We start from the raw sequence: 15,812 nt of genomic DNA, 5'->3' as shown, positions 1-15,812 counted from the left end.
TCTTGGCCAACATCAAGATAACATTTATTTGAGGGTGTTTTTAAATACCAAAGTATAAGGTACACCTATCAGATTCCCCCTCCCCCACCCCCTCTCATGGGCCATTTCTAACATTATGGGGGGGGGACTCTTGGACAGGTAACCCTCTCCACTTCATTGAGAGATGAATGCCTAAATAATGGGTATTACTTTGGCCAGCCCCTCCTTAGTTACACTATTGGCAGCCCACTGGACAGGTAAGAAGTGTCATAATACAAAGATATAAATACACATTGTACACATTTGAGCACATTTGTACATTCTGTTATTACCTATCAAGATAATAATAGTATACATAAACTTTTAACAGTACCATTTGAAAGTATACAGGCAGGCCCTTGCACTACATGCTTTGGGGAATTCATCCATAAATCTGACCACAAAAGAGATGGGTATAGTGTGTATGGGTTTGGCAAAGTCAGCAGATAGATGATTGAGGATAGATAGAGAATTTGTATCAGCTGACTTAGTTGGGGGGAGGAAGCGTTCCAAATGATTTGGGGACCCCAAAAAAAGCCTCTGGCACTCTGCCTGAATTTAAAGCACAAATCACATTTAAAAACATTTTAGGGGGTGTTTGGGGTAAAGCACTACTATGGAGCTGATAAAATACATTGTTAAGTGACTACATGAGGTGAATATAGGGCCAGGAGAGCATGCTGGGGAGGTTAGTGAAGGCAAATATGTATGAAGGACAAAAAAATAAATAAATAAAAATCCAGCATGCATGAGGAAAAAGGGGACATTCACAGTATATTCCAATCATGGTAATTAGGGAATGAGGAAAGAAATACAATACATTAGCAAACATTATATACAATAAAATGTGATATTAAAGGATAAAAAAACTTACCTTAATATACTCTTTCTGCAGGACCTGGATGATGGCAGAACAGATCTCTGGGATAATGATCCCCAGAGCCTGGGGGGAGATGCCTGTAGAGAACTTGAGGTCCTGCAGGCTTCTCCCCTTCGCCAAGTACCACAGGGTGGCGACGAACCTCTGCTCCGGAGTGATGGCTTGCCTCATGCAGGTATCCTGCCTGCTGATATAGGGGGTCAGCAAAGCCAACAAACAGTGAAATACTTGGTCTGTCATCCGGAGAAAGTTCCTGAAATCATCAGGATTATTCTCACGGATCTCACGGAGCAAAGGCATATGACAGAACTGGTCACGCTGAAGCAACCAATTCTTGGTCCATGAACTCCTCCCCACCCTGTTCATAGACTGGATTTGTGTCAAGGTCAGGACCCCAACACCAAGCCCCCGCACAGCAAGAACTCTACGAGGAGTACGTATACACAACATGGCTAGAAAACGCTCGGCTGCTCAGAACGAAGTAACAGAACGCACTGAAGAACAGCAAGGCCTGTGAAGAGCGACCTGAAAAACAGTAACGAACGAACAAGAACAGAATGACAAGAGTCACGCGTCACTTGCTGCACGCACTGAAGAGCAGATACAAACCTACAAGCACAAACTGAACAGCAGAAAATGATCTCAAAACCACGAGTCTCACCAAACTTTTACTAACACGAGATTAGCAAAAGGAGCCCAAAGGGTGCCGCGCTTGGTTCTGAACTGGCCTTTTCTAGTCTCGTCATACGTGCTGTACATTACCGCGTTCTTGGCGATTGAAAATTCCGACAACTTTGTGCGACCGTGTGTACGCAAAACAAGTTTGAGCCAACATCCGTCGGAAAAAATCCATGGATTTTGTTGTCGGAATGTCCGATCAATGTCCGATCGTGTGTACGGGGCATAAGAGCGGCAAGGATGTGGAATTCCCTTCCACAGGCGGTGGTCTCAGTGGAGGCATTGATAGTTTCAAGAAACTATGAACGACCAGAACATACAGGGATATACAATGTAATACTGACATATAATCACACATATAGGTTGGACTTGATGGACTTGTGTCTTTTTTCAACCTCACCTACTTTGTAACTATATGTAACTATGTAGTGTGCGCAACATTGCTGATCAGTCCGTGTGTGAGTCGCAGTGACTGCACAACAATACCAGAGGGCAGCAGAGAACTCCACTTGATATACAATAGCATGAGAACTGACAGCGCCTGTCTGCCTAGCCAGGACTATCACCTACCACAGCTTCCTGACATTGAGCGTCTGAACGACTCTGAGTTGTCCATTGCTGCATTGGAAATCACCAACCAAGTCCACAAACTTCTTCACTGATACTACAAGTTTCTTCACCTGTACCACAGACAGCCCCGCAATAAAAGGGAGAAGTGGAGGAAGATGATGGGACTTCTGTGTGACTGATATCAGTCTCCGGACTTGATGGACTTGTGTCTTTTTTTTCGACCTCACCTACTATGTAACTAGAAGGTTGAAGCTTCACAAATTTGTAAAAAAAACAAAACAAAACTTTTAATTTGTTGAGATACAGTAGATCTTGCAGAATATCCTGGGAAATCTCTGTAAGAAGGTAACATCTGGTGCACAGTGGATGTGATGCAAGGGAGACCTGAGATTTAATTCCCCAGCTTGGCTCTTACAACTGTCAACCCAAACCAATGCTCTCCTGAACATCCAATTAAATGGTTATTGGTGTTTAATACGCCAAGGATTAGAAAGCCTATAAATATTCATCTCAGATATAAGACTGTTGAAAAACGTTCTTCAGGCTGACTGCATCAAGGATACTCACCAACATCTTGATTAAATGAGCAACACTAGGGTGAGTAAAATAAATTTATTTATATGGCCTTTTCACCAAGATATAAGCCTAAAATATGCCATGATATCTTTTGGAAATTAGAGAGTATTTAAAGTAGTTGTAAACTCTCCCCCACAACTTTGTCCCATGTAAATCAGCATAAAAACCCTAATGAACACTGCTTGTAGATATCTCCTTACTTGCTTAGTATTTTTGTAATCCTTTTTGTTCTTTAGAATGACGTCACTGAGCATGCCCATATCTCCCCTGATTTAAGCGCACACTGTGTGCTTGTCTGTCTATTATCAGGACTTCCTACGGTGTCGCATCACAAATGGCGACCCATCACATTTCGCTACCCGCTGGAGTGTGCATGCGCGACGCCGCCATATGCGTTCCAACACTTTTACAACAAAACTCCACACCCCTTGTGGGCTCGCTTCGCTCGCCACGCTTCGGGCACGGCCTCGCTTTGCTCAGCATAATTATAATCTCACTCTATGTCCACTTGGATGGTGGGGCTTGAACCTGGACTTAGGGGTGGAGTTTTGTCGTAAAAGTGTTGGAACGCATATGGCGGAGTCGCGCATGCGCACTCCAGCGGGTAGTGAAATGCGAAGGGTCACCATATGTGACGCTACAGCGGCACAACACTGAAATCCCACGAGACTGCATAATCACTCAGAGTTTCCTACTACACCCCATGTGACCATGTGACATCACATGGAGTGTAAACCTGTGCGTCGGACAGCATTACTGTAGTCTTATCGGCTGAAGCTGATAAGACTGACATAGGCAGAGGCGTCGTCAGGGGGTGGCTATTGGGGCTACAGCCCCGAGCCTGGAGCTAATAGCCCCAAGTCTCTTGTCCCGGTCCTAGAATGCCGGGGACAGGGGTGGACTGCGCTGTGGTATCGCTGGCTCCAGCTCCAGCTCCGCCTCCACCCCCGCCTGACTCTACTCTTGGTCACTGGTTGCTATAGCCGCCTAGCGGCTAGCAACCAGTGACGTCACTGCCCACTGTGCCCAGACTTCGCAGCATTGAAAGCGGAGGAGGATTGCACTTCCTCCTCCTCCGCGCTAGTGCTCATGGGCAGGGCCGGCCCTACCATGGGACCTGGTGGGACCATGGGTCCCGGGCGGCAGGTTCTGAGGGGCGGCACATTGATGCCTAAGAAGATGGTGGCGGAACTCCCGCCGATCGCTCCACTTCTTATCCCACTGTTAGGGTGGCCTGGGCGGCGCCGCTGCTTTTAGAGGTGACGGCAGAGAACTCGCTGCTATACCCGCACAGCGGACCGCCGCCCATCCTTTCCACGGCTCCCCCCTACTGCTGCTGACATGTCGGGACAACAAGAGAAAGTCAGCTGACGGCTAACAGTGGAGGGGAGGAGCTTCCTGCTGTGCACTGAGACCCCCTGATGAAAGAGGGATCGCTGGAGGCGCGGCTGACACTGAGAGAAAGTAAGTGTCAGCACCATTGATCTCATCTCCACCACCCCTGCCTGTGTCTAACCCCCCTCACCAGCCCTGCCTGTGTCTAACCCCCCCTCACCACCCCTGCCTGTGTCTAACCCCCCCTCACCACCACTTCCTGTGTCTAACCCCCCTCACCACCCCTGCCTGTGTCTAACCACCCCTCACCACCCCTGCCTGTGTCTAACCCCCCCTCACGACACCTGCCTGTGTCTAACCCCCCCTCACCACCCCTGCCTGTGTCTAACCACCCCTCACCACCCCTGCCTGTGTCTAACCCCCCCTCACCACCCCTGCCTGTGTCTAACCCCCCCTCACCACACCTGCCTGTGTCTAACCCCCCCTCACCACCCCTGCCTGTGTCTAACCCCCCCTCACCACCCCTGCCTGTGTCTAACCCCCCCTCACCACCCCTGCCTGTGTCTAACCCCCCTCACCACCCCTGCCTGTGTCTAACCCCCCCTCACCACCCCTGCCTGTGTCTAACCCCCCCTCACCACCACTTCCTGTGTCTAACCCCCCCTCACCACCCCTGCCTGTGTCTAACCCCCCCTCACCACCCCTGCCTGTGTCTAACCCCCCCTCTCCACACCTGCCTGTGTCTAACCCCCCTTCACCACCCCTGCCTGTGTCTAACCCCCCTCACCACCCCTGCCTGTGTCTAACCCCTCCTCACCACCACTTCCTGTGTCTAACCCCCCTCACCACCCCTGCCTGTGTCTAACCACCCCTCACCACCCCTGCCTGTGTCTAACCCCCCCTCACCACCCCTGCCTGTGTCTAACCCCCCCTCACCACCCCTGCCTGTGTCTAACCCCCCCTCACCACTCCTGCCTGTGTCTAACCCCCCTCACCACCCCTGCCTGTGTCTAACCCCCCTCACCACCCCTGCCCGTGTCCAACCCCCCCTCACCACCCCTGCCTGTGTCTAACCCCCCCTCACCACCCCTGCCTGTGTCTAACCCCCCCTCACCACCCCTGCCTGTGTCTAACCCCCCCTCACCACTCCTGCCTGTGTCTAACCCCCCTTCACCACCCCTGCCCGTGTCCAACCCCCCTCACCACCCCTGCCTGTGTCTAACCCCCCCTCACCACCCCTGCCTGTGTCTAACCCCCTCACCACCCCTGCCTGTGTCTAACCCCCCTTCACCACCCCTGCCTGTGTCTAACCCCCCCTCACCACACCTGCCTGTGTCTAACCCCCCCTCACCACCCCTGCCTGTGTCTAACCCCCCCTCACCACCACTTCCTGTGTCTAACCCCCCTCACCACCACTTCCTGTGTCTAACCCCCCTTCACCACCCCTGCCTGTGTCCAACCCCCCCTCACCACCCCTGCCTGTGTCTAACCCCCCTCACCACCCCTGCCTGTGTCTAACCCCCCCTCACCACCACTTCCTGTGTCTAACCCCCCCTCACCACCCCTGCCTGTGTCTAACCACCCCTCACCACCCCTGCCTGTGTCTAACCCCCCCTCACCACCACTTCCTGTGTCTAACCCCCCCTCACCACCCCTGCCTGTGTCTAACCCCCCCTCACCACCACTTCCTGTGTCTAACCCCCCTCACCACCACTTCCTGTGTCTAAACCCCCTTCACCACCCCTGCCTGTGTCCAACCCCCTCTCACCACCCCTTCCTGTGTCTAACCCCCCCTCACCACCCCTGCCTGTGTCTAACCCCCCTCACCACCCCTGCCTGTGTCTAACCCCCCCTCACCACCCCTGCCTGTGTCTAACCCCCCTCACCACCACTTCCTGTGTCTAACCCCCCCTCACCACCACTTCCTGTGTCTAACCCCCCCTCACCACCACTTCCTGTGTCTAACCCCCCCTCACCACCACTTCCTGTATCTAACCCCCCCTCACCACCCCTGCCTGTGTCTAACCCCCCCTCACCACCCCTGCCTGTATCTAACCTCCCCTCACCACCCCTGCCTGTGTCTAACCCCCCTCACCACCCCTGCCTGTGTCTAACCCCCCCTCACCACCCCTGCCTGTGTCTAACCCCCCCTCACCACCCCTGCCTGTGTCTAACCCCCCCTCACCACCCCTGCCTGTGTCTAACCCCCCCTCACCACCACTTCCTGTGTCTAACCCCCCCTCACCACCCCTGCCTGTGTCTAACCCCCTCACCACCCCTGCCTGTGTATGTCTAACCCTCCTCCTCTACCCCTGCCTGTGTCTAACCCCCCTCACCACCCCTGCCTGTGTCCAACCCCCCCCCTCACCAGCCCTGCCTGTGTCCAGCCCCACCACCACCCCTGCCTGTGTATGTCTAACCCTCCTCCTCTACCCCTGTCTTTGTCTAATCCCCCCTCACCACCCCTGCCTGTGTCTAACCCCCCCTCACCACCCCTGCCTGTGTCTAACCCAGTCAGTGTGGTTTAGGTAGGTCAGTGTGTGTGGGTCAGTGTATGTAGGTCAGTGTGGGTGGGTCAGTGTATGTAGGTCAGTGTAGGTCAGTGTATGTAGGTCAGTGTATGTGGGTCAGGTAGGTCAGTGTGGGTCAGGTAGGTCAGTGTATGTAGGTCAGTGTATGTCAGGTAGGTCAGTGTATGTAGGTCAGTGTATGTCAGGTAGGTAGTCAGTGTGTGTATGCCAGGTAGGTCAGTGTATGTCAGGTAGGTAGGTCAGTTTAGTGGTCAGCATTGATGGGCACTGGTAAGCCAGGCAGCAACCAGCAAGTCAACGTACCCCCCGCCACACAACCACACAACCCCTCCGCCCAACCAAAAAAACCCAGCGCCACTAGAGGCCCTCCCCCCCGTGGCGGCCTTGGACTTCGGGCTGAAGCCCCTGGTCTTTTTGCCACCTAGCAACGCCCCTGGACATAGGCAAATGCTAGATAATCGGCACAAGTAAATACTATGAAATAAAACAAGTCAGCTATGAGCAGGGAAGCAGGGTTGCCATAGAAATGTTGGATTGAGAAGGAGGCTTGGTTAACAGTACGGGAAGTGCTCAATGTAAGGGCGTAAATACACTCTACTGTGGACTCAGAAAACAATACTTAAGATCGTGCTGCCTTACCCCTGGAAACAAGTTTTTTAAAGTTTCTTTAAACAGTAAGTAATATGCGATTTGGGCTTGATTACAGTGGCTATAGTTTGATAATTACTCATTATAATGGACTAAATGAAAAGAAGCATCAGAGCAGAGTTTACCTCCTCTTTAAGTAGTAAGGATCTGCTTCTGTAACTGTCCTTCCACTTTACATTTTTGAGGGAGATTGGGTCATATATCTGTAATAGATATAGTGCTCCTGAGCTACTACCTGGTGACCTAACCTCCATCCAAGGAGGTAATGATAACCAGTTGGTCCCCCCACAGACAGGTCAGACTACCCAAATCCATGGCACTGCTGCAAACCTCCTCCTCTTAAGCCTAGTACACACTGTGAGTTTTTTTTTTTTGCTCAACCCAGCGGGCCGAACAAAAACAAGCTGAAGAGCTGGGGAGGATATTAGTACAGCGATCTCCCCTGCTGAGCTATTTTGTTCTGATAGGGAGACAGCCCCCCCTATCAATCGGCAGACCTTTTTCGGTCATGCCCCTTCGACAGGCTGCCATACACTCGGGCCGAATGTCGGCCAGTCAGTTTCGATTGAACCGGCAAATACAGCCCATGTGTACGGCCCTTTAGCATATGTATGCAGCTGGTTATAGTTAACAATATAAAGCATCAAACCAACTGCAGACCGCATCTCTCTTCTTTTTTATTGTTAGGTCAGGTTACCCACTGCATTTTTACAGCCTAGTGACCAAGTCCCTAAAATTGGCCCCATTCACTTTCTTTGCACCGCCAGACATTGAACTATAAATACTACATACATCTTTGTTCCAGGTTTTTTTTTTATTTACCAGGTACCCTCTGCAGCAAGTTTTTTAAATTTTTTGCACACAATCAGCAATTTAACCTAGAAAGTTACTTAAAACCCCCAGGACATTATATAACACAGAGACCTCGTAGAATAAAAATATGGTAGTTGCATTTTTTTCTTAAATGATATTTGTGTATGTGTATGTATGTTTATCAAATCTATATTTTTAGAAAAAAATACACTAAAATAAATTTTAGTGTATACAAACACAATGTAATTCCCAAAAATTACTTTCTTTGCACCGCCAGACATTGAACTATAAATACTATGTACGTCTTTGTTCCAGGTTTTTTTTAAGGAAGAGTGACATTTCCTTTGTATTTTTTTATTTACCAGGACCCCTCTGAAGCAAGTTTTTTTCATTTTTTGCACACGTTAAACACAATTTAATTCCCCAAAAACTGCGTGTGTCCACAAAATGGCGAATGATTCGGGACGAAATGTAAATAGGTAATGCCTTTACAGCTCCTCAGTTTAGAGATAATTCTAGGTCCCTTATTTACCTTTATTGCTCTTACTCTGGCATGTTTGCAATCTATCACATGTGTGGCGCAATCATGCCCATACACAATTGCACTCTATGTGTGGGTTTGTGTTCTGGGCGGCAGGGGTGTTTTATTTTATTTATTTATTATTTATTTTATTTAATATATTTACATTTTTCAACGTTTCCTGTATTTATTTTATTCATTTTTTTTGCACCCACCTTTATTGCTATCACAAGGGGGCTGATAAGCACACTATGAGATAGCACTGGAGAGACTACAGGTTCTCTTTATGGAGACATCAGGGTTCTATAAGACCTCTAATGTCTCCCCTGCCCTCTGCTTCAGCCAATCAAGCTTGGAGTGTGCTTGCTTGGCTGTGCACCAGGCTTTTTATCCAGGATTCTGACAACAACACTTTGGAACACGAGGGCAGAAAGTACAATTACAATACAGTTTAAAGTGTTACCCTGCATATACTATATCTGGTCTCCCGCAGTACACAGAATATGGAAATGCAATTATTTTAGTAAATATGAACTGCTAAATACCTTTTCTCATTAGCATTCATAGCAGTCTTATGTCTATCAGTCTATTAGTGTCTGGTTAAAGCTTGTAGGAGGAGTTTTCATTCTCCTCTGACTGTGACTCTCCTATGAGGCTGCAGGACCCCGACCCCCTGTCTGGACAGTGCTGATTGGCCCTATGCTGATCACATGCACCTTCCCAAAAACAAAAAACAAAAAACTTTCTAGCAATACACAACAGTCTGAGCATGTGCAGAGTGCCCCTCCTCTGTTCTATCAGGAGATGGATTGGAGATAGCGGAAGAAGGGGAGGATCAAAGAAGACAGGATCAAACAGCCTTTTTTTACACAATGTAGATGATTAACCCCTTAGGTTCCACAGTGAGTTTAACAAGCATGCTTTACTGCACATACAGACTGATTTCACTGGTGTGGGTTTAGAAACACTTTAATACAGTAGGACTCAGAGGGCCCTGCTCGTTAGAGCTTACAATCTAAGAGGGAGGGTCAAGAGATACAAAAGATAATAGCTGTGGGGGATGGGCTGATAGAGAAAATAAATGTACAGTTGTTAGGTGGGGGCCTGATAGGCCTCTCTGAAGAGATGAGTTTTCAGGGTTTGTCTGAAAGTGGACAGATTAGTAGATAGTCGTACAGATTGGGGTAGGGAGTTCCAGAGGATGGTAGAGGTTCTAGAGAAGACCTGGCGGTGAGCATGGGAGGAGGTGACAAGGAAACTAGAGAGTAGGAGGTCTTGGGAGGAATGAAAAGAACGATTTGGTTGGTATATTGAGACTAGGTTAATGATGTAGCTGCGGATGGCTTTGTAAGTATTGTTACTACCATCTGATTGGTTTCTAAGGAGGATGAGCCTGGCAGCAGCATTCATGATTCATGAATCAATCATGACAGTTGCAGGGTGTGTGTATTAATTAGGTTAGCTGGTGAATTCCTTCCTGTGTCTTAACAGTTTTCACATCCCAAATCTACATTTCAAGAAGTCATGAACTTTTCTATGGAACACACCAGGCCTGAGGTAGGGACTTGTTCTAAAAATCATAGAAAGCTTTAATAGTGTATTAGTACACAGGGAAGCTAGAATTTAGGGAAAAAAAGGTGAACTTGGCTTTTAAGAGGGAGAGAAGAGCCAGATTTTATTTTGATACTCAAATTACAGTGTATAATCTAAGGCCCCTTTCACACTGGGGCGGCGTCGGCGGTAAAGTGCTGCTATTGTAAGCGGCGCTTTACCGTCAGTATTCGGTCGCTAGCGGGGCGGCTTTACCCCCCGCTAGCGGCCGAGAAAGGGTTAAAAACCACCGCAAAGCACCTCCGCAGAGGCGCTTTGCCGGCAGTATAGCCACGCTGTCCTATTGATTTTAATGGGCAGGAGCGGTGAAGGAGCGGTGTATACTCCGCTCCTTCACCGCTCCGAAGATGATGCTAGCAGGACTTTTTTTCCCGTCCTGCTAGCGCACCGCTCCAGTGTGAAAGCCCTCGGGACTTTCACACTGGAAAGACAGCAGCAGCTGTTTCAGGTCGGTTTGCAGGCGCTATTATTAGTGTGAAAGGGCCCTAACTAAAAATATTTTATAGTGACTGGACATTAAACAGGAACCTTGATTAGTCTAGAGTTTAAAAGGAAGAAATGAAGCAAGTTTTTTCATAAAACACAAAATAGAGTTTATTAAAAGACATACATTAGCTAAGAATATAGTGGCAGGAAAAAATTTAAGCAGCTTAGTTAGGCTGTAATTTTAGGAGAGACAAGACAAGTTTTATATTGAAATAATAATTAGACTGCTATATGAGAGAAAATTGCCTAAAATATTTCATAGTGGCTGGACACTGCATAGGCGGCTTGGTTAGGCCACAATTTAGGAGGGAGAGATGAGGTATTTTTTTTTAATACAATTCAGAATGTGTTAATTGAGAGACAATAGCCAAAATTATTTTTGAAAGTTATGATAGAATTAGAGCACTGCAAACTTTGAGACACAATGCAAGATTTACCCTGCAGCAAACATTGGAAATTTTGCAGCTGAAGTGGAACTTCAGAAACATTATGCTGCATCTTTACAGTGTAATAGGAGCAGGAATAAGTCAGGATAGGTGGTAAGTGCTGGTAATGGGCATCCGATATTTCTTTTTCATCTGATTGACCCTTAAAATGTTGTGTAGTAACTGGTAATCCATGATTTGTTCAATTTAATAAATGTGATCTGGTCTATGTTGTAAGAGGACAGACAGATTTGCCTCTCCGTATGAAAAACCTCCTCCTGTGCTGAAGGTCTCTCCCCATGCCTAGGCTCCGAGGAGGAGTGAAATGCGTTGGGGACGTGGCCTGGTTGGAGTGCAGGCTGAGGTTGCCACTCTATTCACTTTTCTACCCTTTTGTCTCTTGTCATCTAAGACAATGTTTCTCAACTCCAGTCCTCAAGTACCACCAACAGGTCATGTTTTCAGGTTTTTCCTCAGATGTAATGGCTGTGGTAATTACTAAGGCAGTGTAACTGATCAAATCACCTGTGCAAAATAATGAAAAGCCTGAAAACATGACCTGTTGGGGGTACTTGAGGACTGGAGTTGAGAAACATTCATCTAAGACATCTGATGCCACGAACACACGAGCGGACTTTTCGAGGGGACTGGTCTATCCGACGGACTTTCGGCGGACTTCTGATGGACTTTCCGAAATAAACGGACTTGCCTACACACGATCACACCAAAGTCCGACGGATTCGTACGTGATGACGTACGACCTGACTAAAATAAGAAAGTTGATAGCCAATAGCCAATAGCTGCCCTAGCGTCGGTTTTAGTCCGTCGGACTAGCATACAGACGAGCAGACTTTTCAATAGGAACTGGGTCCGGCGGAGTTCCAACGTAAAGATTTGAAACATGTTCCAAATCTAAAGTCCGTCAGATTTTCTATCGAAAAAGTCCGCAGCAGGTCCGATGAAGCCCACACACGGTCGAATTGCCCCCCGGACTAGGTCCGTCGGACCAGTCCGGTCGAAAAGTCCGCTAGTGTGTATGCGGCATTAGACAGCACACTGACTTCAAGGAAAGCCAGAAGCTCCAGCTCATGGTGAGCAAGCTCCAGCCAGCTGTCCAGCCAGAAGTCCATGGGATCCTCACTTCTCATAATGATCATATCAGCCCTAGACCCAAAATGGTCTGCAGGTCTGGCTTAGCAAGAGTCATGTCAAACCTCTACAGAGAGACCATTACTTCTCCACAGAGAGCAAATGTCCCACTCAGCTGCTTGCAGCCAATACAGGTTTTTCTAATTAGGATGTGGTTGCTTTAGAAAGAAAACAAACTGTAAGACTTTGTCCACCTTTGGTTTTGATACAACAGAAATGTATTTAGCTGATTTAAACAGAAAGTTCAACTGGGCACTCTAGTTAGAATCTCTTTTTTTATTTTTGCATAGAGTTCGGGGATTCCAAAAAATCAAGGCAAGCCCAACACTTTCTTCCACGGCAAGCTCCTTGCTTCTTCAAAGCAACATGGTTCAGCTGACGTTCGCTAGCAACAACATTGCTACTTACATTCACTTGACTTTTATATCCTTGATCACTGTTTGCCTCTGCTTCTTCTGGTGCTTCATTGTGGTGGTATTCAGAATCTTCTTCACCAGTCCACATCTCCAGGAGAATGCTCGTTATGTCCTCTTTGTCTACATGCTTGTGAATGACACGTTTTTTCTCCTGTCTGGTTTCACTGTGATGGTAGGTGCAATATATCTTCTGTACATCCCCGTACCAGTTTGCTACATTTTGAATGCAGTTTCATTCTTGACTTTTCGAGTGACCCCAACTACTCTGGCAGCCATGGCTTTAGAAAAATACATAGCCATATGTCACCCATTACGACACAAGGACTTATGCACCACGCAAAGAGCCAATGTGGCCTTTACCCTCATATGTACGGCACACATAATTCCAAATGCTGCTGACTTAGGTCTTATGGCAGCCTCATTTAGAACTACATTTAATATTTCTATCATATGTAGAAAGGAAAATCTGTTTGTGAATCCCTTGCAAAATGTTTTAAGGTCCCTTAGTTTTTCCTTGTGTTATGTTTTGGTGGCCATTATCATATTATTCACATACATCAAGATCACGATGGTTGCTCATAGAGTTAGCTCACAGTCTTCTTGTGCCTCCAAAGCCAGGAGAACCATCTTGCTCCACACCTTTCAGCTACTGCTATGCACAATGTCTTTATTGTCGACATTCACTGACGCTTTGCCTGTCAGCCAAGCCATGTTTTTACCTGGGTTCAACTTCCTTGTGTTCAGTTGTGTGCCAAGGTTCCTCAGTCCAGTCATCTATGGGATCAGGGATAAATATTTGAGGGGACTTATTAAGAAGTCTTTAACAAGACACCTTAAAAACTAGATGACAATGAGACATGAGTAGAATTGTAAGCTTGTCTTGATTTGGTCCTAATAAGCTATATAAAACAGAAAGGCTCACCCATAAAATGGTACAAAGAGCAATCAGATATGAAAAAAAACCTTGGTTTTTATGGACTTGACTTCAGCTGCTATGGTTTTTTTCACGTTTTCTTATTTTGCTACTTAATTGCCTAATAGAAAAATAATTTAGGGATAGAGTGTGGTATGCAAAAAACTGCAGTCTGCCAATATCCTAATATAAATAGAACAAAAAATTGTGCACGTTGTGCAACAGACACCCCTCTTAGACTGTGCAGGCAAAACCGCTCTATCATTAAATTTTTTTATTTATTATAAAAAACATCAGATAAAAAAAATGGACTAAAGTCCTGATACATTGACATAAGATCAAAACATTGAATATACAGTATCTCACAAAAGTGAGTACACCCCTCACATTTTTCTAAATATTTTATTTGTTTCATGTGACAACACTGAAGAAATGACACTTTGCTACAATGTAAAGTAGTGAGTGTACAGCTTGTATAATAGTGTAAATTTGCTGCCCCCTCAAAATAACTCAACACACAGCCATTAATGTCTAAACCGCTGGCAACAAAAGTGAGTACACCCCTAAGTGAAAATGTCCAAATTGTGCCAAATTAGCAATTTTCCCTCCCCGGTGTCATGTGACATGTTACAAGGTCTCAGGTGTGAATGGGGAAAAGGTGTGTTAAATTTGGTGCTATCGCTCTCACTCTCTCATACTGGTCACTGGAAGCTCAACATGGCACCTCATCACAAAGAACTCTCTGAGTATCTGAAAAAAAGAAGATTGCCAAGACCCTGAAACTGAGCTGCAGCACGGTGGCCAAGACCATACAGCAGTTTAACAGGACAGATTCCACTCAGAACAGGCCTCGCCATGGTCGACCAAAGAAGTTAAGTGCACATACTCAGCATCATATCCAGAGGTTGTCTTTGGGAAATAGACATATGAGTGCTGCCAGCATTGCTGCAGAGGTTGAAGAGTTGGGGGATCAGCCTGTCAGTGCTCAGACCATACGCCACACACTAAGAAAAATATTCCAAGCTTTGAGCATCTCATGAAGCACTGTTCAATCCATCATTTGAAAATGGAAAGAGTATGGCACAACTGCAAACCTACCAAGACATGGCCGTCCACCTAAACTTTTTGTATACCATTCACTGTCTACGTGTACTCCAGAGATGGCTGCATGGTATTTCTCAGGCCAGGTTTATTGATGGTAACAAGTGTGAATCATGCCTGCATAATATGTGTGGAGATGTCCACTTGCAATTTCCATCTGAAGAATTTATGAAAAGGTAAAAAAAAAAATGTATATCCCCACTTAGAAAAAAAACTAAATTATATATATGTACATTCCAGAGAACTAGCCAGCACCGATATGTGCTTTCACAATCACGCAAACAAGGGATATCTCTCTGTCTTCCACCACCTTTCCCGCCAATCGCCTAACCATCACCTGCAGAATCTTTCGCAACTTCAACTCTTTTCTCCTTTATTCTGCTACTGACCACCTCTATGACAAAATCTCTCCTCTGTCCTGCCCCAACCAAGCCACTTCCATCTACAATAAATCCCTGTCCTCCACCCTGGACAAGATCTCTCCCCTCACTACACGCAGAATCAGGCCTTGACCCCTACAACCCTGGCAAACAGATGACACTAAAATTCTCAAAAAACGTAGTCACGCTCTTGAACATTTGTGGCACATGACTAAGTCTCTTAAAGACTTCAACCAATACAAATCTGCCCTCCAAAAATACTATTCTTTCCTCCACACTACCAAGCAGACCTATTTTACAATGCTTATTAATACCTTCTCATCCAGTCCCCATAAACTCTTCTCTACCTTCAACTCTCTACTTCGTCCTCCACCGCCACCACCCACTGACTCACTCACTGCCCAGGAGATTGCTAATCACTTCAAAAACAAGATTGATACAATCTGTGATGAAATCTCCACTCTACAGGTATCTCCCCCAGTTAAGACCCCATGTCAACAGGTACAACTAACACTCCCCTTATTCAAATCTGCTACTACAGACGAAGTTGCTAAACTCCATTCCAATGCCCACCTAACCACCTGTCCTCTGGACCCTATGCCCTCTCAAATACTACGATGGCACTCTGACTCTATCCTACACTCTCTAACCCACATCTTCAATCTCTCCCTCACCTCTGGCATTTTCCCCAATGCTCTAAAACATGCACTGGTCACCTCCATACTTGGACCCTACCAATCTTAACAACCTACACCCTATCTC

The 15,812-nt window shown here is 46.8% G+C and overlaps 1 protein-coding gene across 1 annotated transcript; it reads left to right on the top strand.

The window, feature by feature from the left end:
• The first annotated feature begins 12,585 nt into the window (after positions 1-12,585).
• On the top strand, positions 12,586-13,500 carry LOC141129738 (odorant receptor 131-2-like). Its single transcript, XM_073617826.1, has one exon. It carries the CDS (start codon positions 12,607-12,609, stop codon positions 13,498-13,500), a length of 894 nt encoding a protein of 297 aa, XP_073473927.1. The 5' UTR covers positions 12,586-12,606.
• The last annotated feature ends 2,312 nt before the right edge of the window (positions 13,501-15,812 follow it).

This window comes from Aquarana catesbeiana, linkage group LG02, assembly GCF_042186555.1.
Source record: "Aquarana catesbeiana isolate 2022-GZ linkage group LG02, ASM4218655v1, whole genome shotgun sequence".
NCBI lineage: Eukaryota > Metazoa > Chordata > Amphibia > Anura > Ranidae > Aquarana > Aquarana catesbeiana.
Note: the sequence above shows the minus strand (reverse complement) of the source record. Positions and strands in the feature narration are given on the sequence as shown.

Excerpts from the sequence above, each read along its gene's own strand:
- LOC141129738 (XM_073617826.1), top strand. The coding sequence starts at position 12,607 with ATGGTTCAGCTGACGTTCGCTAGCAACAACATTGCTACTTACATTCAC.